Genomic DNA, 26,019 nt, shown 5'->3' with positions numbered 1-26,019 from the left:
AAACACGTGTAAACACACAACCGGTATAACTGCTAGTAGCAGACGTAAACTTACGACGTTTAGTGAAATAGGCCCCTGGTCAGATCCACCCGAGTAGTACAACATTATTAAATTTTACCGGCATCGATGGTGTCGTGGTTAAACCATCGGACTTAAGGCTGGTAGGTACAGGGTTCGCAGCCCGGTACCGGCTCCCACCTAAAGCGAGTTTTAACCACTCAAAGGTTGATGTAAGACTACTACACCCTCTTCTAACAACTAATCCACTGTCCTGGACAGACAGCCCAGATAGCTGAGGTGTGCCCAGGATAGCGTGCTTGAACCTTAATTGGATACAAGCACGAAAATAACTTCAAATAAAAATTAAATATTATTTTATGGAGCTAAATAAATCAATATACAGTGTGGAATCACAGGGATAGCCGAGGGTTGTGTATGTGTGTGTGTGTGTGTGTGTGTGTGTGTGTGTGTGTGTGTGGGCTAGTGCATATACAAATATATATTTGTGCTAAAAAAAGAGTAGCCATAAAGTACCTGTAGCAGGTTTCCTCTTTAGTTATCTATGCCGTTCTTAACCACACGTCCGATGCCATATAAACATAGTTAAATTTGTGGAGTGAGTCATTAAATTAAAAAAAAAAAAAAACATCTTTCTTTTCTTTCATCTATACAATTTGGTTTGTTAATTAATAATTTAATAATTGCGAACAAATAGCTTAGGCAATAAGGCGCAGCGACCTGAGATTACCCAGAGTGCCGAACGCAGTTCATACTTGACGAGCAGTCACCCGGGAATTGACCAGATATGAAGTGTATATCAATTAGTTCAGATGTTAACCTGGAAACCAAACCTGTTTCCTTTTTGCGCTCCAGTGCCCCTATTTATTATGACGTTGTACTATTTCTCTGGAGGAAGTCTTTAATTATTTACGGAAAGAGTAGGAAAAAAATCATAAACACGCCAGTCGTTACTATAATGCATTATATATATTTGTTATTAACAGGTTGGGCGTGAATAATCGAGTCACAAAACCTTTCAGTTCATTTAAATGCTCATGTTAAGTTAATGTCTCAGCAGTTTTAAAACAGACCCAAGCTAAAGTATATACATGATACATCGAGGCTATAGCATTTCGTTTCTGATGCATGAATAGCACTGCATTTTACCGATTTTCTCCAACCAACATTTTATAACTTATTTAGTTGTAGAATTTTAAACAGACATTTTGGGTTTGGTCTAGTTAACGGCGTTGACGTTTTTATACAACTAAAATTCTACGAAACTGAAGCTCTAAGCTAAACAACTTTATTCCATCCTACATTCAGTGAATCGTTATGTCTGGCGACACAAAACGCTTACTTAATCGGTTTGGTGACTATGAAGACCCTACCAATATGTCAGTCGATGACTGGAAGAAGAGATGGGACAAAGAACAGACTGAGTTCCATTTGCCGAAAGTACACCCGTAAGTTACATGTTTTTCATATTGTTCTGGGGAGGGTGGTTGTGTTTGTTGTTTGTTTGTTTTGTTTGTTTGTTTGGGGGGGGGGGGGGGGGGGGAGGTTGAGGTGGGTCTTTTTCCTTTTCTTTTTTTTCTTGTTTTTTTTTTCATAATTGAAATCAAATCCTAAAATGCACTATGCTTACTTTCCAGGGGCGTGCGCAGAGGAGGGTCGTAGTAACTCAAAGTGTCACACTGCCCATGATTAGGACATCCTAAACCCCCACCCCTGCTCAAGCACATTTTCGTTTTTGGTCCGTATATTTTCCGGAGGATCATGATTCGACCCCACCCTATAAACGTAGCTCGCCAGTCTAGAATCCCTCCGCGCCCATCCTTGCTTAACTTTCTGCACACGCCCATGCTGTCCGTTAATTAAGAACATTTCAATATTTGGTCCACCGACCGATTCAGATCACAACAGATTAAATTTGAACCGAAGTAGTATAGTAAAATAAAACATTTGGTCGGACAATATATGACTACTACATACTCTTAAAGTAATCTGAATTCAGATACCCTTGTTTAAATTCGAACAGAAGTAGCATAGTAAAAGAAAACATTTGGTCGAAGAATATACTGGTATATTTTAATGACTATCACATACTTTTAAGGTAATCTGAATAGAGTTTGACATTCGGTTTTCCTAATTCTGATTTACCTGCTTGTAACGGTGTATTTTACAAGTTGAGTAAGTACAGTTGATTTTAAGATTCTTATTTTTATTTAGATTTCTGAACGTTTTTTCTTATTTATTATATATTAGAATGATAAATGTTTGACATCCAAAAGCCGATGATTAATAAATCAATGTGCTCTAGTGGTGTCGTTAAACAAAACAAACTTTTAAACTTTATTTCACATTTCAAATAGTGTTTAACCCAATTATTAATAGCGTGATATAGCAGTAGATCTGACAGTTAAAGTTTGTTTTGTTTAACGACACAACTAGGGCACATTGATTCATTAGTCATCGGCCATTGGATGTCAAACATTTGGTAATTATTACATATAGTTTTAGAGAGGAAATCCGCTAAAAAAAAATCATTAGTAGCAAAAGTTCTTTTATATACACAATCCCACAGATAGTACACAGGATAGTACATACCACGGCCTTTGATATACCAGTCGTGGTGCACTGGCTGGAACGAAAAATAGCCCAATGAGCCCACCGACGAGGATCGATCCCAAACCGACCGCGCATCAGCCGAGCGCTTTACGACTGTGCTACGTCCCGCCCAGTATTTCTTACAGAGCAAAGGAATGATGGACCACAGACCCATTTACAAGTCAGCAATTATTGCTGAATACCAAACACTAGATTGTTTTTCAGTACTCGATTTGAAATACTTACTAGGGTTAATTGGGCATTCAGTGTCGGGAATGTATCAGCTGGCCTAGTTAGTGGTTCACTTCCCCAACTGTTTACAGTCAGTGGACCCATTCTCTCATTTGTTTCCCCCCGACTGGTATATCAAAAGCCGTGGTATATGGGGGCAAATGCATATAAACGATATCTTGCTGCTAATGAAAAGAATGAAGTGGGTTTCTTTTAACACTACTAGTCAAAAAATTACCAAATGTTTGATATCCAACAGCCAGTGATTAATAAATAAAAGTGCTCTAGTGGTGTTGTTAAACAAAATAAATGTTAACATATTAAAACTATTCAGTAGGTTCAGATGATGATGATAACTAGTTTAACATGCCCATATACCACTAGGTGGCCTGACTCGGGATGTAGGGGGGGGGGGGGGGGGGGGGGGGGGGGTGAAAATGGGCAGAATTTTGAAAATAGCAATTAGTAAAAAAGTTAATAAATTAAAGAAAAAAAAGAAAAAGGTTACAAGCCAAACATAAAAAAGAATTGACTCCTCGGCCGAATATTTATATAATTTGGAGCATTTTAGAAGGACAGTCCAAAATTAAATAAGAGAAAGAAGAGAGGATCGGACTATTTAATAATATTACAAAAAAGAAGTAATTTCGACATAAAATTTTGAACGCAGATCTAAATGTTTAAAGTCCGATCGATATGTCCACGCGAGTGGCCTCGTTAAGGCCGTTTGGGTGCACAGCTTAAAGGGACGAGATGGGTTGCATCCCGTCAAGAAAACCCCTAGATTGACAGTCGATAGACGTTGAAGGTGTAGTGCTGTGCTGAAATACAGATCTTGAGAAGCCGGATCCGTCTGAACGAGTAGAGTATCAGACTAGGGTATAGTCCAGTCGTCATGGGTTGGTATAGTGGTGCGGACGGGCCCGACTCCGGAGGATACGAGATGGTATCACTATAAAACAATGTAAAGTCTAGAAAAAGAGTAGTAGGGGCCGACCCCGCTTCCTATTTCTTCTTAGAGTGGGGCGGTCAATCTTCCAGTGCTGCTAGGACAGGCTCGGACATGTAGAGACTAAACGCGAACAACCGTGGCGTTCTGCAGAATGGCCGTCATACGAGTCACGAAAAAACAAGTCAACATAGTCAGACGGAGAAAAACGTGGAGGCGAGGAATCTTGCTGAAAAAGAATCCAACCTGGTGGTGCAGACTGTCGAAACGAGAAGCGTTCCAGCGTTCAATCAGTTCCAATGGCCGCATACATCCCAGTAGAAAACTCCAATTCGCTGACAAAAACAACGAAATGAAGGACCCCCAAGTCGAGCACACGAAAGCACGTGCAGTGTGCACAAGCGAAACAAACACGTCTTACCGCGTAGAGCTCCAGACTGGGAATCAGTAGGTTCAGTATATATTTTGTGTTTTTTTATTACTAGTACCAGTCTTATGAATATGGTTCTTGTTCATCTTATATATTAAATCATTTTTCTGATTTCCACAGAATGCTTGAGAAACACCTCGGAGCGTTGGTGCAAGGGCGCAGCAAGCTTCGATTCTTTATACCACTGTGCGGCAAGTCTGTGGATATGAGATGGTAAGCATGTAGTTACTAAACAGAAAAGTTAAAGTTTGTTTTGTTTAACGACATCATCAGAGCACATTGATTTATTAATCATCTGGCTATTGGGTGTCAAACATTTGATAATTTCCACATGTCTTAGTGAAGAAACCCGCTGTCACTTGGTCGAGGTCAGGGGGACATGCCCCCTCCCCACACACACACGTTTTGCAGTAGGGGGCAACGTACAAATGTCCCTCCCCGACTTTTTACGATGGAACACAACCCCAGAAAGATTATGGCTCAGGAAGTAGATAAACTTGTATAAATGGTCCTAAAATTATTTCTACGTTGTGGGACAACTGGGTATTTACCAATTACGAATATCTACTTCCTGGCACTAGTTAATTGCCCCATTACATGTTTGTCGGTGTATGCAGTCACAAGGTAGCGACGAGCTGACACTGTATCACGGTACAAATAGTAATACTACCATGGCTGGTTACATTATGGGTATTAATAATAAATTAAATTATAATAATAAATAAATAATATAAAGCAAAATAATTAGTCCATGAGCTGAGACTCCAAATTTGATCCATTGGTACCATTCAAGGGCACCAAACGTAATTATAACTTTTTGAAATGCACTTTAAAACATTCACCAGGAATTCATTTTGAACCATCCCCAGCTTATTAAGGCATTACCACATCATCTTAATCCAAGATGGCCGCCACTGTAGCAGCTAGAACACTAAAATAGTAATGTATCGCATTTTGCATCAACCAGGACGATAGTTTTGTGTTAGTGATTTACGTTTATTGGTCATGGAATTAATGTATAACGACTTCTTGCTAACTGAGATATTGCTAACTGGGATATTGTATCATCTTTTAGATTCAAGGTGACAATAAAAATGACCGCAAAGAGTAAGAAATGGCAATATCTTACATTCGATATATTATCCCCAAACAATACAATGCAGAGAAATGCATGAATCCAAGATTCTAAAATGGCTGCAAAAAAAAAGAAATGACAACAACTATATATGTTTAGCATCACCTAAAACAGTCATTTTGTAACCAACTGCTAAGTTTTGACGGTAAACCAATACTTTTTTATAAAACAAACCGTCCACATATAGAACTACATGATACAGGCCAAGTATACACGATAAATGGACATAAGCGCGCAAATCACAAGAGACTGAAGTTTCTAATTTTATCGTTTCCATTTACTACATCTATATAATTGATATATATTTTATCGTTGCATTTTTTCGATCAAGATAATTTCTATCACAAACTGTGCAATAGAGCGACGCCAATATTTCTCACTATAACAATGATAACGTGGCAATGATAACCAGTATACTAGTATGCCATATATTCCCAGCATTCATGCTCTCCAACATAAAAATACACCACCCAATGATCAATGACCCAGTGATAAATGGCCTAACACAGTAGATTGTTCATGATATACAGTCTCTTCACTTTCATCCAAATAACATTGAGTAAGTGCACCGAGTACGTTTCCTCATTTCGTTGTTAAGGAAAACACAGCCCATTCAGCAACGAAGAACATGCAAATCGATTCGACCCTTCTGCTTCTCGGGATATTTTTCATTCGGCTCACCGGTACTACCCAAAATAGGATTTTCTACTTTCTGTGCCAACCCCCCTCCCCTCCCCCACACCCCCCACACCCCGCTCCGAAAACATCACTGTGGTATAATAATAGTACTATAGTCTATACCAAGGTACCAACAACGTGGTCTATAGACCATATCGTCTAGACGCTGTTTTGTTATAGTTTCTGTGTAACAAGGAAACAATAAACAAAACGTCGAGTCGTTATTGTGACTAGAAACCCAGATCACCTTACACGTGTGTTTTGGGATTCAATTTACGAATGTATTCTGCCACTGAATGCACGCAGTTAGTGTCGGAAGATTTATTTAATTTTAATTGTCACACTTGTTCAGCAGTTATCGTGGATATGCGCAGATTCTTTGCTCCTGTCTCAGCAAGTGTGTCAAAACACGGTCAATGGCAGCGCCAGTGATTCTTTAGCGACGGTAGATCTACCGCATTCCCCGTTGCAACTGAAAAGCTGGAAGACAAGACCAGTGTGTGTTGGCATAGACGTCACTTGTTTATTTATATGGCTTTCTTCATCTGTGGGCATTTAACCACTATAATCTATATAAATGATATGTTTTACCTGAAAACCGATATTAAGCACATCTATTAAAAATTATAAGGGTTGGTCGTTACAAATCAGAGATCGTTTCCGTCACAATTATAATAGTGTCTAATGTTACATTTAAGTTAAAAATGAATCGATCATCTTCGTGTACCTGTGTAAATTTTAAAAATGAGTTAACTGTTGATTTTCAGTAGTTTACAATGTATTTTAGTATAAATAACACATTATCGCGCAGTAATGTATTGTATGTTCTGGCTGAACGGCGGTGGCTCAACAAAAATAATTGTCATAAACGCCCCCCCTCCCCATGCACTATCCCACAGACAGGATAGCACATACCACGGCCTTTGATATACCAGTCGCGGTGCACTGGCTGAAACGAGAAATGCAAATGCAAATGCTACCCACCCCACCCTCTTTTCATACATGACCATTAACCGTGCAAGTTAAATGATGTCACTGACTCCAGTTCCCTAGCTAGGTACAAATCGTTTCATCGTTTCATGTTACAAATGCTACCCACTCCACCTTCTTTTCATACATGACCATTAACCGTGCAAGTTAAATGATGTCACTGGCTCCAGTTCCCTAGCTAGGTACAATCGTTTCATCGCTTGATGTTACAAATGCTACCCACCCCACCCTCTTTTCATACATGACTATTAACCGTGAAAGTTAAATGATGTCACTGACTCCAGTTCCCTAGCTAGGTACAATCGTTTCATCGCTTGATGTTACAAATGCTACCCACCCCACCCTCTTTTCATACATGACTATTAACCGTGAAAGTTAAATGATGTCACTGACTCCAGTTCCCTAGCTAGGTACAAATCGTTTCATCGCTTGATGTTACAAATGCTACCCGCCCTACCCTCTTTTCATACATGACCATTAACCTTGCAAGTTAAATGATGTCACTGACTCCAGTTCCCTAGCTAGGTACAAATCGTTTCATCGCTTGATGTTACAAATGCTACCCACCCCACCCTCTTTTCATACATGACCATTAACCTTGCAAGTTAAATGATGTCACTGACTCCAGTTCCCTAGCTAGGTACAAATCGTTTCATCGCTTGATGTTACAAATGCTACCCACCCCACCCTCTTTTCATACATGACCATTAACCGTGCAAGTTAAATGATGTCACTGACTCCAGTTCCCTAGCTAGGTACAAATCGTTTCATCGCTTCATGTTACAAATGCTACCCACCCCACCTTCTTTTCATACATGACCATTAACCGTGCAAGTTAAATGATGTCACTGACTCCAGTTCCCTAGCTAGGTACAAATCGTTTCATCGCTTGATGTTACAAATGCTACCCACTCCACCTTCTTTTCATACATGACCATTAACCGTGCAAGTTAAATGATGTCACTGACTCCAGTTCCCTAGCTAGGTACAAATCGTTTCATCGCTTCATGTTACAAATGCTACCCACCCTACCCTCTTTTCATACATGACCATTAACCTTGCAAGTTAAATGATGTCACTGACTCCAGTTCCCTAGCTAGGTACAAATCGTTTCATCGCTTGATGTTACAAATGCTACCCACCCCACCCTCTTTTCATACATGACTATTAACCGTGAAAGTTAAATGTCACTGACTCCAGTTCCCTAGCTAGGTACAATCGTTCCATCGCTTGATGTTACAAATGCTACCCACCCCACCTTCTTTTCATACATGACTATTAACCTTGCAAGTTAAATGATGTCACTGACTCCAGTTCCCTAGCTAGGTACAATCGTTCCATCGCTTGATGTTACAAATGCTACCCACCCCACCTTCTTTTCATACATGACTATTAACCTTGCAAGTTAAATGATGTCACTGACTCCAGTTCCCTAGCTAGGTACAAATCGTTTCATCGCTTCATGTTACAAATGCTACCCGCCCTACCCTCTTTTCATACATGACCATTAACCTTGCAAGTTAAATGATGTCACTGACTCCAGTTCCCTAGCTAGGTACAAATCGTTTCATCGCTTCATGTGCGAAAAGTCGTGGTTTTGGTCAATCTCAGTGGACACATACGAAGACCTTGCAGTTTATTTGGTGCTTTTAGTAACCTGGGACCACTCTTATAAAATTTTAGTCTAGATTAAAATCTCTATTGACGTCACACGCATACAATTTGTATTAAGAGTTTCCGACTATTAGAGACTTATCTTTTATAAATACGGGGTCAGTTTACTTGAGTTAAATTTGAAATAAAACGTTAAATACAGTTTAGATTTCGTTGTGGTAGACACTAAATGCATACCGATAGTCCAATGGCTGCTATAATCAATGTACCCTTTATTGTTTATAGAATATATGCCGAGAAAGTGTGATTACTGGGTTTCATTAAATTATATTACAGGCATCTGTTATAGTCCAGGAGCCCATTTCACAAAACATTGTAAGTTTACGTCTGCGACTAGCAGTTATACCGGCCATACGTTTACACGTATTTGGCAGCTATTCCACGCGTCGGTGGGCCCATTGGACTTTTTCTCGCTCCAGCCAGTGCACCATGTCTGGTGCATCAAAAGCCGTGATATGTGCTATCCTGTCTGTAGGATGGTTCATATAAAAGATCCCTTGATGCTAATCGAAAAGAGTAGCCCATATAACCGTAAATAAAATGTGTTGAGAGCGTCGTTAAATGGAACATTTCCTTCCTATTTCACGCAGAAAATTACATCATTACTGAAGATGGAGCATTTTATGGACAAAATAAAATTAAATATGTGTACTTGAAACTATGTTAGTGTTTTGTTAGTAGTTTTAAGAATCATGGTTTAGTTGTAGATTTACGTTTACGTGCAAAACTAGCATTACGATGCTTTGTGAAATTGGGCACAGATATATCGCCGCTTTTTTATCGGGTTTTTTTTTTTTTCTGTGGGGCAACTCATAAACCATGACATAAAGAAACGTATGCAGAATATATGCTTTCGTATCATTGTTCCCATCTTAAGTATGTTCAAAGGAATATTCACAAATGAACTGATGTGTGTACGACTGTTAACTGCATCTAAATTGAAAAATTAATTAAATGTTAATACATTCCTGTTATATTCAGTATAGTTTAAAGGCATCCTTTCGGTCCTTTTGGTTCAGGCGTAGTTTGTTCATTTCTCGACGAACGTAAAAATTACATCCTCGTGGAACGTCACAAAAGATTATTTCACTTTTATATTGGTATTTTGCATTATTGATTGCGATATCAATTGTCAAAAACGACTTTAATAGTTAAAAATACGCAGTAGTATTTTAAATAATTAAGATATGTTAAACAGCTTGAACGGAGATGACACGCAAAACATCACACTTGTATTATAATTATGATGTGATTATTTTCACTGAAGCCATTCAGCGAACGTTGCCCCTCATTGCTTCAACAATGTGTTCAATAGTCATGACGCGAGTAAATTAATTATAATAAAAGTGGGATGTTTTGCGTGTCATCTCCGTTCAAGCTGGCAAGACAGTGTGAGAATACAATGACCTTTTTGATTAGTATACGAGTCAATTTCACAAATAGTGTAATTTTTTTTCACCTACAATTTTACATATATTTTATATATATATTTGATTTTTTTTAAATATTTTTGCAAAAGATAGTAAAGATAGCAAAGCATTAAAGTTAGTAAATTAATTTTAAAATATTAACTTTTCATCTAGAATATTTATTTTGTGGGAGTTTTAGAAGCGTAATTTAGCAAACAAACCCAGCTTGTCCTTAGGTGAATGACACTTCATTTGCAAAATTCAAGAAAAACTTTTAACATCTTTGTTTATAATATTTTCTTTTTCACATAAAGGAAACCCTAAGATTAATAATTCATTATTCAGAAAACGAGTTCCTTTAATGTTCTGCATTTTAGTATAAATACGCGTGTCCCTAGCATTTTTGTCCAAACTGTTACCACGACCAAAACATGCTAAAAACTGATACCTCCTATATTCTTTCTGCAATGCTACTTCTTGTCTTAGACCTTCTGCCGTGGTATGTGCTATCCTGTCAGTGGGATGGTGCATATAAAAGATTTCTTGCTATTAATGGAAACATTTAGCGGGTTTCGTCTCTAAGACTATATGTCAAAATTACAAAATGTTTGACATCAAATAGCCGATGATTGATAAATCAATGTGCTCTAGTGGTGCCGTTAAACAAAACACACTTTTTTACCTTCTGCTTCCTGTCCCCATGATTGCTAGTAGCTTGATTTGGTTGTGATCAATAACTGTTATTTTTGTCAATTTCAAAGTTCAAAGTCGAGTCTATAAATCTGTAGTGTCCATACTGTTACAGGGTTTTAACCGAACAAAAAAACAAAAAAACATTTTTTTTTTTACTTCAGCTGTCTAGTGTCATGTGCCTTTTTGGAAGTCTTTTTTTTTTTTTCTTTAGCTGTCTAGTGTCATGTGCCTTTTTGGAAGTCTTTTTTTTTTTTTTCTTTTTCTTTTTTGCCATGGTGGTGGTGGTGGTGGTGGTGGGGGGGGGGACTCTTCTTATCAAGCTGCTGTGCCAGGGGGGTATTTAAATCATAATTTTCTAAAATGTTCATAACAACTGTTATTGTCCACACTGTTACTGTATACAAAATAACAGTATGGACTAGTTCAGTAGCAGTGTGCACAATTTGACAGTGTAAATTAATTTTTAACTCCTCTTTTCAAGCTGCTGTGCCATCCACCGACTCCTCTTATCAAGCTGCTGTGCCAACCACGGACTCCTCTTATCAAGCTACTGTGCCATCCACTGACTCCTCTTATCAAGCTGCTGTGCCAACCACGGACTCCTCTTATCAAGCTGCTGTGCCAACCACGGACTCCTCTTATCAAGCTGCTGTGCCATCCACCGACTCCTCTTATCAAGCTGCTGTGCCAACCACGGACTCCTCTTATCAAGCTACTGTGCCATCCACCGACTCCTCTTATCAAGCTGCTGTGCCAACCACGGACTCCCCTTATCAAGCTGCTGTGCCATTCACCGACTCCTCTGATCAAGCTGCTTTGCCATTCACCGACTCCTCTTATCAAGCTGCTGTGCCAACCACGGATTCCTCTTATCAAGCTGCTGTGCCATTCACCGACTCCTCTTACCAAGCTGCTGTGCCAACCACGGACTCCTCTTATCAAGCTGCTATGCCAACCACGGACTCCCCTTATCAAGCTGCTGTGCCGTCCACCGATTCCTCTTATCAAGCTGCTGTGCCAACCACGGACTCCTCTTATCAAGCTGCTGTGCCAACCACGGACTCCTTTTATCAACTTGCTATGCCAACCACGGACTCCTCTTACCAAGCTGCTGTGCCATTCACTGACTCCTCTTATCAAGCTGCTGTGCCAACCATGGACTCCTCTTATCAAGCTGTTGTGCCATCCACCGACTCCTCTTACCAAGCTGCTGTGCCATTCACTGACTCCTCTTATCAAGCTGCTGTGCCATCCACCGACTCCTCTTATCAAGCTGCTGTGCCAACCACGGACTCCTCTTATCAAGCTGCTGTGCCATCCACTGACTCCTCTTATCAAGCTGCTGTGCCAACCACGGACTCCTCTTATCAAGCTGCTGTGCCATCCACTGACTCCTCTTATCAAGCTGCTGTGCCAACCACGGACTCCTCTTATCAAGCTACTGTGCCATCCACTGACTCCTCTTATCAAGCTGCTGTGCCAACCACGGACTCCTCTTATCAAGCTGCTGTGCCAACCACGGACTCCTCTTATCAAGCTGCTGTGCCAACCACGGACTCCTCTTATCAAGCTGCTGTGCCATCCACCGACTCCTCTTACCAAGCTGCTGTGCCAACCACGGACTCCCCTTATCAAGCTACTGTACCATCCACCGACTCCCCTTATCAAGCTGCTGTGCCAACCACGGACTCCCCTTATCAAGCTGCTGTGCCATTCACCGACTCCTCTTATCAAGCTGCTGTGCCATCCACCGACTCCTCTTATCAAGCTGCTGTGCCAACCACGGACTCCTCTTATCAAGCTACTGTGCCATCCACTGACTCCTCTTTTCAAGCTGCTGTGCCAACCACGGACTCCTCTTATCAAGCTGCTGTGCCAACCACGGACTCCTCTTATCAAGCTGCTGTGCCAACCACGGACTCCCCTTATCAAGCTGCTGTGCCAACCACGGACTCCTCTTATCAAGCTACTGTGCCATCCACCGACTCCTCTTATCAAGCTGCTGTGCCAACCACGGACTCCCCTTATCAAGCTGCTGTGCCATTCACCGACTCCTCTTATCAAGCTGCTTTGCCATTCACCGACTCCTCTTATCAAGCTGCTGTGCCAACCACGGACTCCTCTTATCAAGCTGCTGTGTCATTCACCGCTGCCTCTGATCTAGCATCTATACCACGTACTGCTGCCTCTGATCTAACATATGTGCCATCTAATATATGTGTCATCCACCGCTGCATCTTATCTAACGTGTGTCATTCACTGCTGACTCTGATCTAACATCTGTGTCATCTAATATGTGTCATCCACTGCTGACTCTGATCTAACATCTGTGTCATCTAATATATGTGTCATCCACTGCTGACTCTGATCTAACATCTGTGTCATCTAATATATGTGTCATCCATTGCTGCATCTGATCTAACATCTGTGTTATCTAGTATATGTGTCATCCACTGCTGCTGTTTTTGCTGTTCGGTTCTTATTGGGGATCTTTTCGTGTTTTTGTTTTCTTCTTTTTATTCCTTAATTGATTACTGAGTCACTGGATATATCGACCAGCGCGCAAATAATACTGCATGCATTCTTTTTCTTTTCTTTTTCTTTTCATCTAGGTTACTGGAACAAGGTCATGGGGTGGTCGGGTGTGAAGGGGTGGACAAAGGTTGTCAAGAGTTTCTCCAAGAAAACAAAATGAAATATACGGCTAGCCCAATGAAGTCTTGCGAGGGAACTGTCTACCGGGTACAGGAAGGAAGGAAATATTTTATTTAACGACGCACGCAACCCATTTTATTTACGGTTATATGGAGTCAGACATATGGTTGAGGACCACACAGATATTGAGATAGGAAACCCGCTGTCGCCACTTCATGAGCTACTCTTTTCGATTAGCAGCAAGGGATCTTTTATATGCACCATCCCACAGACAGGATAGTACATACCACGGCCTTTGATATACCAGTCGTGGTGCACTGGCTGGAATGAAAAATAGCCTAATGGGCCCACCGACGGGGATCGATCCCAGACTAGTGACTAGTAGTGATATATTTATTTTCTTTCTGGGGTCAATAAACTTTATTCTGTGATTGAAATAAATAAATTAATATCAATATATTGGTTGATTTTTACAAAAACAAAAAGTCCCACTTTATAAAGTTGAATAATGGGGGGGTATGTAACTCAGAATTTTGCTTGCACAAAAACAGTTTATTATATTGTGTATAATGTACTGAAGGTGACATTTTAATTTTGATTGCATACCTTACTTTTAAAATTGTGCGCGATTTTACATATTATCTTTTTAAAATGCCATATCATTGAGAACCTACTCAATATCCACCGTACGTACTATGAACGATGAGCGATTGTTTTTTTACTTCACACAGCCAATAATATCGTATAGCATTAAAATACTTGTTTAGTCTTTCGAGTTATATTTTTGCCCAACGTTTCAAAATTTCATTTGTGTATGTCCCCCGACTGCAACCTTGTTGACGATTCTATATGAGCATGTCTGTTCTGAAAGGTCGATAGCGGACGAGCAGACAATTCCACTTGAAAAAATTATTTAACAGGAAATCTCAACTAGATAGGTGCAAAAATGATAGTCCTAGAAATAAAGAAGTCTATTTTATCTTGTAACAAAATATTTGGGGCTGTAAGAAAAGACAATTGTATGCCAAATGGCTATCGTTTTTAGATCGTACCATAGATGTTGAGTAGATTTTCATTGGCATAGCATTTATTTGACATAACATTTTGTATTAAGCGCCATCAGTAATATACATTGTAATAAACTGCTTTGCTGTAAGATACCACATATTGGATGGGCCAACCCCGACACTGCTATATGATCTGGGACAATAACTATTTATTAAACAAATTATATATACATATATATATATATATATATATATATATATATATATATATATATATATATATATATATATATATACACACACACGCACACACATCCACACACACACTTAAGAAAAGTAGGGGAACTCTAATAAGAATTTGCAATTGCCAAAATTGTAAGGTATATTAGCTGTGGGGAATGGTTATATACATGTATATGATAATAGTAAATTAATTTGGCAAACATTACAATCGGTAGTTCAGTATTACAGTAGGTTTTATGACCACGAAAGACCTTGAAGGACGATTGGGGTCAGAAGTGAAATTTGAAAGTTGACGGGTTTTTTATCAGTAAATCGCAAATTAAAACAATAAAAATGACTACAAACAAAACAATAACAACTGTATGATCAACAGAATGAAGACGATTGACAGAAATAATCTTCCACAGTGATTAATGGCCTTTCCTGAAAATTGTCAAAATCGAGAATGACTTGTACGGGGGCAACCGAGATGCATGTGCAAACTATGGAATGTGTTTCGGTGTGTTTTTAAATAGACCTGAACGTTCTTTACTAGGATGTCTGTGGGCGTTTTCTAATCACCCTATATAAATATATATTTTAAAAATAAGGTCGACATCCTATTATTTTTTTTTTTTTTTTTTTTAGTCGCAATGTTCTCCTCTCACCTTATACAGATGCGACGTCTTTGATCTTAGAAGGTAAAGTCCTAACCAAAATGTTAACAACTACGAAAAATTGCTGTCCTACCTTTATTTTTCGTTAGATTTTACCCACATTTTGTCTAGACAGAAATCTTGAAAAAAAACATTACAATGACACAGATTCCACATACTAGATGATAACCATGTCACCTATATCGACTTCGCTGAGATCGCATAGGGCAAAAAGCATGTAATTTTGTGCCTGCTGCCATTTTGACTTTATATGGAATATTCTCCAAGAGAGGTGAAAGGATACGACTTAATCTAGCATCGTCATAATATGTTATGATATAAAAGCAAACGTGATGACGTCATATTAATTTTTTTTTTTTTATTTAATGATATCATTGATTTTATATTAATTATGTCACATACTTTGGAGGCTTTCACCCCTCTTGAAGAGTATTCCATAAAATAAAATAAAATGGCAGACGGCAGAAAACTGCATGTATTTTGCCCTATGCTATCAGAACGACGTCGATACTGGCGACATCGTTATAGTCTTATAAATTATGTGGAATATGTGTCATTGTAATGGTTTTTTCACAATTTGTGTCTGGACAAAATTTGGGGGACATGTAACGGTAATTTTATTTATTTATTTCATTGTTAGGGTTGACCACCCTGTTAAAAGAAGCAGCGCAGACATCAACACATACATATGAAATATGAAGATCAATCATAATATCTATGCATACTAACCAAATGACTTAACTATTACAGAATACTTCCCGAATTCTAAGTGCTTCACAAATAAATTTACTTAAATTCCATTTCTGTGTATGACATTCTGTATTTAATAAAATTATCATTTTTAGTCTATTGGGATGACACTTGTATTTTGGAGACAGATATTTTATTCTTAAATCCCTATATAATGGACATATAAACAAAAAATGGAATTCATCTTGCAATATGTCATCACAATAGTGACACTGTTTGGGCAAGTCATGTCTGTATCTATTTCTATTAGTGTTAATAATTGTATAGCCTAATCTAAATTTGTGAGTGCATTTCTAAAATGATGTATATATCAATCCAAATGTTATTCTAAAAGTATAGTTGATTTAAAAGATCTATATTTCATATCTATCATCTGTTAACCATTCTTATAAATATACGTCTGCTAGTCTAAGTTTTAAAGTTTTTAGAAATATTTTAACATCACCAATTTCTTGAAATAGCCAGGCATAGCCAAAGCCACTACGGCATAAAATATTTTCCAACTGACTTGCCCAATTATTCTTACCTTTGCAAAAAAATCTATAAAGCATTAAGTATGTTTGTTTACATAGCCTAGAAGAAAGTAGCTGTAACAGACGTGTCCAATATTTAACAGCTTTGATACTGGTTATAATGTAATGGGGATAACGACCAGTCTTAGAATACACCATTAGATTTGGGGTTTGTGAGGGAACACATAAAAAACGTTTACATGCAAATAAATGTACCCTTTCAATTTCAAAAAGACTGGAAAGGCCCCATAATTCTCATGAATATGTTAACATAGGCATAACTTATATTTTACTATTAAATGAACCCAATTTATATAATAAACTTATAATTTGAATAACAGCTCCTTTTGCTTTTGACAGAGTATGTTGTAATGCTAAATTTCTACTAAGTTTCGTAGTGAAATTCATACCAAGGTATTTATAACTATTTACAACTTTGATTTCAAGGTTTCCATATTTCCATTTTTCTCTAGCAGAAAGGTACCCATCATTTCTAAAAACAACAATATTAGTCTTATCTAAATTCACAGTCAAACAAAGTCTATCAGCAGATTTCTTCAAATTATTCATTTGCGTTTGCAGTCCACCAGGGGTAATTGATAACAAAACTATATCATCTGCCAAAAGGAGCAGAAATAACTAATTTAGGTTAGGTAGAATTTGTACACCATAGTTACCACCCTTTATTACTTCATTTGCCAATTCATTTATAAAAAAAGAAAAAAGCAGAGGGCTTATTTTACACCCCTGTTTTACACCTAAGGGACATTCAAAGAAATCTGTAAACTCATGTGAATTATATCTGACACATGCCTTAACAGATGCATACATAGCTTTCAACATATCCATTGTCTTACCATGAATTCCAATAGTTCTTAAAATATTCCACAATATATTTCTATTAACAGAGTCAAAAGCCTTCTTGAAATCAATAAAAGTCACATACAACTTTGTGACGGTACATGCTCTTAATTTCTTTTCGCCTGTGGCGATATTAATTGCGCGACGGTCATCGAGCTTTTCTAATACACACCCAGCCCAGGTGCGGAGGCCATGTGGCTAGTAGTTACGTAATATCTCCGGTAGTGCTGTTTATGGCCAGGGGATTGCTCGCGGAATGGCGACAGTAAGTCTGACAATCAGAGAAAAATATGCCGGCATGGTGGCTGTGGAATATCCACATGATACGTGAGGTACCGCTTTGTACCCCCAGGCGATATTCGCTGTCTCTGAGAGTTTTGAATAAATAGCTAGGGTTCAGAGATATCTGGGAGAACTAGGAAGGCTCCAGGGGATCACGAACGTTAGTCCGTTTGGACTTTGGTAAATATATTATTTCTGCTCTGTTGTATAACCCTGATGTGATTGATGTGACTGTAAACATTTTAATACTGTATTAAGCTAGGATTCCATGTGTCCGTAGTGCGCTATGCGTAGTGCGTTATGTGTGATGCGCTAACAACGGTTTCTATTGAATTCAATTGAAGCTATTCCATGTGTACGTAATGCGTGATGCGTAATGCGTGATGCGTGATGCGTTAATTCAGAACTCCTCGATGATCGTTCCAATACGCATCACGCAGACAATACGGACACAGGAAGTCGAGAAATCACGTGTTTCCTAGTTTTTTTGCGGCAGTATCAAAGAGAATAGGCATTTGCCACCCCAAACTATTATGCCTCTTCCTCCAATGCAAGCTTGTGTGCAGCCTCAAACACATTGCATAATATCTCCCTCCAGCACTCTTCAGCAGTGCGTTCCCTTATATCAGTGCTCACCACATAGTAATCACTATGAAAACGAGCACTTCCCCGGTGTGGAGAGGGAAACATCAGATGTTCTTGGCATGGCTATGACCGAGTTAAACAACTGAGACAGGAATTAATATGTTTCTTTATTATGGCAACCTTAATGTATAGAGCACTGTAACGTTTGCATTCGGTATTTTAGATGCAATAGGGCCAGGATGGTAAATGCTCACTATTCATGATTTTCAGGAAACAGTTCATGCCACAGTCATTGTATAATTTTGATATTTGTATTACATGTTTTTGCAAATAAACAGAACTTAACCAAATATATACATGTGTATGTTTATGTTATTACCTCAAACAAATTGTAAGTCGTTCCGTTGGACTGATGGTTTCTCTTGTTAGGTTTATTTTGACAAGGTGTGGCTCTAAATGCAACAAAACTTGCTGAAATTGTTCCCTGCTTAAACGAAAGTATTGTTGGAATACTTTTGAATCCAACTTAAGTTCATTAACCAGATGATGGTACGTTCCAAATATTTTTCTCTGTTTCAATATTGCATGGACCCAGCACTTATGTTTCCTTCGTTTGGTTTTCTTTCGGTAGTAATGCGCAATTCCAGCTATGAGCAACATATTTTCATCTTAACTACACTTAAACCATATTTTGCAAGCCATATTCACAAAATACACACCTATTCTTTTCTCCAGTCTTGCTCCAAAAGGACAAAGTAGTTTCACGCAGATGAATATATACGGATACATGGAAACGGGCAAAACGCATTGCGCATCACGCATAACGCACTACGCATAGCGCACTACGGACACATGGAATCCTAGCTTTATACCAATATTATATAGACGGTGCTGCCGGTCATCTGACGCAGTAATCTGTAGGCTCACCGTTCTGATATATATATATATAAAGCTTAGCCAGTCATCCTAGAGAACCTAGGTAAACTGTAGGTTATTGTCTTTATTGTGATAGGTACCAGTATTAATTCTGTGTTACAAGGTTACTGAATGAGTAGTTAGGGTTAATTAAAAATTATCCAGTTAGGAATAGTGTTGTAATTCCTTTATTAATTAAGTTCCCCTGGAAGCGTTTCTCCATTATCACACGTGTGTGTGTTAGCGTTTCTCAATTATCACACGTGTGGGTGTTGTGTCACGGTGAAGTGATTAGCATATTGTGTAAACTAGACACCTAGAGATTAACTAATTAAGTTATCAGTTCTGGGTTGTTATTATTGTTGTTATTATTTAACTACTGCGGCAGTACATTTGTCAGCGTAGGTTAATACAGATTCCAAAGTGTATTGTGTTTTTGTTGTGTTTTCTAGTGAACTAAACGTGCTATAATAATATATACTTGTATAAGATCTTATCTCTGATCATACCTAGAGACGAGCCACCGCGGGTATAACTGCCTGTTACAGAGAGATCTAATAGATATACAGTTAGGAGAGATATTTGGACAATCGTGTTTCATTCAGTTACGGGTATTGTAGAATCCCCGTGACAAACTTAGTACCTGATAGCAATCGCTTTTGGATTAAGCCATATAGAGTAAAAATATGGTCAATTTTTGCGTAATTAACTCTGAATCCTGCTTGTTCTTCTAAAAGTGTTCTTGTACTTTCAACCCAGTGAGTTAAACGTTTATTTATAATGTGTGTATATATTTTACTCATAACAGATAATAAAGAGATACCACGATAATTATCTGGGTTATTTATATCTCCCTTTTTATAACGGTAATTAAATGTAGGAGAGTAATCTATTGAAGTTGTTAACAATTTGGTTCGGACTTTAATTATGTCATTAAAATTATAGTACCATATACACCTTTACCTATTTGTGTCTTTAAAGCAAAGACTTAAAACATGTACCTTGTATAACATTTGTTTTTTTCTGCAGAAATACATATATTTTTTAATCATTATTTCCATTTAAAATAAATTTATCTCAATAACTAGAACAGGCAATACGTAACTAATATTGCTTTGTTGGATGCTCAATAAATACATATCAAACATTCCTAGTTAGACATTGCTATGCAAGGCATAATACACAAACATCTATGTTCGACCATAACAAATAATAGATCCCAATTGATTATAACCATAACATTCCTCATAACTGCCTAATTTCACGTTTAAAACAAATACAATCGTAATTACTAAACCTGAAAACGTACGTGTTTGCCGTGTGTATGGCTAATGATATTGCTTTCAGAGAAGACGTTGGCCAGTTCGACTGTATATGGGACCGAGGATCATTTGTGGCAATTCCAGTCTCCAAGAGGAAAAGGTGAGAATAGAACCATTTAACTGAAAACCAAATACTCATACGAGAGAACGCGCGAGTGTGTATCTAGACAGACAGACAAACAGATATACAAATTCTTTATTTGTGTCTCACCTTGTGTACACATTAAAATAAAAACAAGAGTTCAACAGTAGTAATACAATAATACAGCAGTAAAAGTACACAAGCCACTCTTATGGAGTTATGAGAGACTTTAAAACTATTAAAAGACTATCAGAAATATGTTAAAAGTATTGTATTTACAAGAAGTAAAACAAAAAAAACACAAATATGTATGTCTATATGTATCTTTGACGACGTAATAAAATAAGATGACAACTTTTGGCTGTATTTTTAATAATATTCGGGTGGCTTATCTATGTGAGATGAAGAAAGAAACAACACTAAAAATGGTATCCCCGTTTAAGACATAGTCCGGATAATAATTACTTTTCTAATTTTATTTTTGTATGTACACAGTGGTGACACAAGGTTTTCGTGGTAGATATTATTGTTATGAGATCTGAATACAGATTAATATAGCAGATGATACTGTTAAAGTACACCTGTCCTGGGCTTGTGTTTCAGGTATGCTGATATTATTGTTTCACTGATGAAACCAGACTGTAGATATCTTCTAGACTGTTTTCTTCTGAACAACGAGCAATTTGCAGGTACGTGTAGCCAGCTTATAATTAACTATTCTGCAGTTGGAAATAAATATATTAGCTAAGCCCATGATCCAGAGTTTCTGCCAAAAGATCAGAGAGTACAATTACGTACCTTAAACCTTGAAAATTAATGGATATATAGATAGTTGATAGCAAGATAATTGCTCTTTAAAATCTGTCAAAATGTTGTTTTCAATTTCAAAATAAATTTAAAACCCATACTCACCTATTAGAGACACTTATGTTCTGTTTTCGGTGTTTGATGTATCCTTAAATTATAACCTCGACAAGACTGTTATATAAACCTTTTCGAACCCAATAACATAAACCAAATTCCAATTTGAGAACTTGACCCCAAACAAATGCGTGTTGAAGTACATGCTCTAGTCATTTATTCATAACTAAAAGAAAACCCCTTTTCTAGGAACTTCATTTTAATTTACTTATATCCACAGAAGGTTCAAAGATTCAGACACGTGTTCCTGGGTGTACGTTGAGATTTCCGTTCAGGACACGAGTTAATTGTTATTTGTTACCGATTACTGTGAGAGAAGTCGGTGTAGTGGACTTTTGACACCTTACGGAGCTATTAAATTTCGCTCTGGATGTGAACTCGGTACCTACCAGTCATAGAGATGATGGCTTTAATACTACGACACCGAAGATGGTACTGCATGTGTCTTTATATTTCACATGTTGAAAAAGTATTGTTAAATGAGCCACTGTGGTACATAATTGTTGTGTCTTTCGTATTATTATTATCATCATCATCATCATATTATTATTATTATTATTATTTTGTTGTTGTTATTGTTATTATATTTTATTATTCAGGACCGCCCTTCAGTTGCACAGAAAACGACATCAACACATTTTATGGTAAGTAATCGGTGTTCCAGATATTACTTCGTATTGGGGAAAATAATGATATGCCATTTAAACAATTGTTCCTTTAAAAATGGATCTCCAGGAGTGCAATATCTCGGGATTCCTATTATTTGAGAGTCAACTATTCAATGTTATTTAAGTCAGATCATAAGAAAACAAGTAAAAGAAAGTTTAGCGACAGGTCAACACTGTTTAACCTATAGATTTTTTATCTACAACATAATGGATATTGCAATACCTATTCTAAATTATTGTCACAGAGGACAATGCTAGTTAATCATATATGCCTACCGAACAGCACCAAAGATCATTTAGATGAACTTCCCCACAGACAGAACAACACATACCACTGCCTTTGATATGTTAGTAGTGTGGCACAGGTTGGGGGCGGAAAACGATGTCAATCGATCCTACAAGTCAAGCACCTCAGGGACACATAAACCCCAGCAAGTCGTACATTGGTTGATTTATTAATCATCCACTATTGGATGTCAAAGAAAAGCCGCCATATTTTTCTATTAGCAGTAAATGATCTTTTATAATGCACCATCCCACAGACATAACAGCACATACCATGGCCTTTGGTATACCATGCATGGGGCATTGGTTGGTTGGGGTTTTGGGGTGGGGGTTTTTGGAAACCTATCAGATGATGGGTCTAGAGTGATTCGACCCTGCGATCATTACAAAGAAAATCATAATGACAAATGTAAGTAAAGTGTTATTCAAGCACTAAGGAGTCAAATTTAAATGATTTGGCTATGGTTAAAAGCGAAAGTTGTTGCATTAAATTAATTCTTTGCCTACAAGTGTGTTGTTTTTTCTTCAGTTTCTGGGTCATACAGTAACTAGCGACAGTTCTAGGTCATTTCGTTTCAACTGATTTTCGTGCTAATATTCAAATTAACGTGCAAGCCCCCTGTCCTGGGCACACCTCGGCTATCTGGGCTGTTTATCTAGACATTGGGTCAGTTGTTAGTGTTTGGTGAGAGACGGTGTAGTGGTCTTATGCCTACCCATTAAGTCGTTACAACTCGTTCCTGGTGGGCTCCGAACCTAGTACCTATTGTTCGATGGCTTAACTATGTCACCACCGATTTTCAAAATGTTTGCTTGTTTTAACATCTAGAGTAGAACCTGTTTCCATAGACCTATATAATATATTGTGTTATAATTGTGTAATCTCTACTTTTATCTTTAGGGTCATATTGTGCAGTAAAGAAACTTGATGAGAAAGATGCAATGACGGATTTGCAACGGGGTTGGGGTATTTCCTACTTCACTGATCAAGTATTCCTGATCCGAATGAAAAAGAGGCCTCATGTTGGCTCATCACTTATCTGGTAGTCTGGATAAATGTGCAGTATTTAACTCCTTCTCTAAAACATTCTATATTATTTATCATTCCTCTGCCATACTGTCGGGAAAAAAAAGCAATTTTAGACGTTTCCTCTAAAATATTCTGTATTAAGCACCATCCAGATTACAATGTTCATGTCGAAAAATATTTTGGCATAGAATCATGTACGTGCAGCGTTTTGTTTTGTTTATGTTGTCAGTGTTGTTATTTTTACCATTGTGTGGTTTGTAGAACATGTTGTTGGTTTGTTTCAAAGTGAAGTATGGATCTGTTAAAGACTTATTCAAGAAATGATTCCACCAAGAAAGAGATAAATTCGTATAACTACTCAGTACCAGCTAAAACGACTGAAAGAGTAAAAAAGTAAACTTTAGTCAGTAGAAAAACTAATTTGAAACGTTATTTTTAAATTTGAATTGCCTATCCCTCTACATTGTTATTAAAACGAAAGAAATGTGTCTATGAAAATCAGTATAATAATAATAATAATAATAATAATAATAATAATGTTTAATCAATGTAATTCATTTACAATGTCAAGGATGGAATGCCTTGAACCAGTCTTACAAGTAAGTTCAAAAATATTGTTATTAAATTGTGGTATAAACGTATATGTATATGACTGTAATTATAGTAAGTATAAACTTTACAAATACAATATTCTCATAAGCTTGATATTTATATGATAAAGAGATTGTTACCCACGTGTGTTTCGGTATCGTCAATGTCGTATATAAGAATAATTATATCGTATTATTCGAGATATATTATATTGACGCCACCGATGCCGATGCTGGCAATAATCGTTTTACTGATTTATATCCAGGAAAGAATTTACACCAAAATAATAATGTTGTTAACCTGATTTCGTGTGGGTATTACCCATTTGTGGTAACAATTTTAAGTATGCTGATCGCATGCTTTTTAATTAGTGTTAGAATCAAACTTGTATGCCAAAAGATGTAATGTGGATTCCGGTTAGAAAACAATATCCATTTTTTCTTTCAATGTGAAAAATATGAACAGCAGAAACAGGCTCTGTGCAATTCCTAACAACATTTTCAACCAATAGATTTACAATTACTTTTATATGGTCGAAACACATTACACGATGCTAATTATAAAGATATAGTTACTTGTGTTCGAATATATATTAAACATACTTGTCGTTTTAATTAATATAGCATACTTTAAGTTACCATGTGAGTTATTTGTCAGTGTGATAACAAGAGTTTGACTACACGTGAAGTTTTATTTAGTATCTCTTGCATCACTATTTCTTTTCTTTTCTTTTTTCATATTCTTTTGTATATATTTCCTTCCTCTGGTTATCTTTGACTGTTTAGATGTAGTTTAAATATACAATATGTAATATAGTCGTCATGTATATTATATATATACACTAGTAGAACAGGGCCTCATAAGTTAGCAAACTTGTGCTCGATTCTTTTGTTTTTTGTACAATAAAATACAGTTTTCGATCCATCAGTACCCGTAAGCGTTGCACTGGATATTGTCACGTGTGCGCTTGTGGCAATGACCTTTAGAGTTCAGTTTTGTCGTAAATGAGACTGCCTTGGTTTATTTGTGTACTGTATATATGTCATGAAAAACAAACACGGTGAGTTCAATTTATAGTTTGACGACCTGTTCCAAGATGACCTTGCATGAAGTAGACCAGATAGCCTTCTCAACCAATGCGTCTTCAGCTGAAATGTGTGCTGAAGTATATTAAATGTGAAAGCATAGAATTGTGTGCATAGACAATACGACATGAATGACCATTAGAAATCATGTATATCACAATGAGTTGTTTCAAAATGTATCTAAGAGCGAAAGCTATTTGGATACGTTTTTAAATAATCATTTGTAAGATAAATGGTATCTAACGAACACGAATGTAGTATTCTATTTTGAACATATCCTCAAAAACAAGGTTTAAAACAAAAGTAAATCTTGTTTCCAACTAAAACGTATTTATGACACTTGTACTCTCCCGCTAACTTATGCGTCACATACCAATTAGTTCTAGGTTTTTATCTTTTACGGTACACAGCGATCAATTTCGATTCTGCTATTTCGTTGGATGGTTTGCCTGTGACGACCAGGTCATCACCTAGGAGCAGCCAGTCGTATGTCTTTAAAAGGTGTGTGTGTGTGTGTGTGTGTGTGTGTGTGTGTGTATTATTGGTGTGTGTTATCATAAATAGACCGTGGGTCGTGTACTCGCGTGTACCGGTATACGTGTGTGTGTGTGTTTGTGTGTGTGTGTGAGTGTGAGTGTGTGTGTGTGTGTGTGTGTGTGTGTGTGTGTGTGTGTGTGTGTGTGTGTGTGTGTGTGTGTGTGTGCTCAGACGCGTGTACTGCAATGTGCGGGTGTCTAGATAACAAAGTTTCTAGGTAGTGTTGGGTCACA

At 37.5% G+C, this 26,019-nt stretch overlaps 1 protein-coding gene across 1 annotated transcript; it reads left to right on the top strand.

Moving 5' to 3' along the window:
• Window positions 1-1,145: 1,145 nt before the first annotated feature.
• Window positions 1,146-23,776, top strand: LOC121374059 (probable thiopurine S-methyltransferase). Its single transcript, XM_041500955.1, has 8 exons — window positions 1,146-1,466; window positions 4,341-4,433; window positions 13,412-13,541; window positions 15,332-15,384; window positions 20,613-20,687; window positions 21,273-21,358; window positions 22,190-22,234; window positions 23,445-23,776. Exons 1-8 carry the CDS (start codon window positions 1,336-1,338, stop codon window positions 23,588-23,590), a joined length of 759 nt encoding a protein of 252 aa, XP_041356889.1. The 5' UTR covers window positions 1,146-1,335; the 3' UTR covers window positions 23,591-23,776.
• The last annotated feature ends 2,243 nt before the right edge of the window (window positions 23,777-26,019 follow it).

Source organism: Gigantopelta aegis, chromosome 6 (assembly GCF_016097555.1).
Source record: "Gigantopelta aegis isolate Gae_Host chromosome 6, Gae_host_genome, whole genome shotgun sequence".
Lineage (NCBI taxonomy): Eukaryota > Metazoa > Mollusca > Gastropoda > Neomphalida > Peltospiridae > Gigantopelta > Gigantopelta aegis.
Note: the sequence above shows the minus strand (reverse complement) of the source record. Positions and strands in the feature narration are given on the sequence as shown.

What these genes read in the sequence shown, in the direction of transcription:
- LOC121374059 (XM_041500955.1), top strand. Translation starts at nt 1,336, where the DNA reads ATGTCTGGCGACACAAAACGCTTACTTAATCGGTTTGGTGACTATGAA. An exon ending in AAGTCTGTGGATATGAGATG is followed by an intron (nt 4,434 to 13,411) that starts GTAAGCATGTAG and finishes CTTTTCATCTAG; the next exon opens with GTTACTGGAACAAGGTCATG. An exon ending in CGACATCAACACATTTTATG is followed by an intron (nt 22,235 to 23,444) that starts GTAAGTAATCGG and finishes TTTTATCTTTAG; the next exon opens with GGTCATATTGTGCAGTAAAG.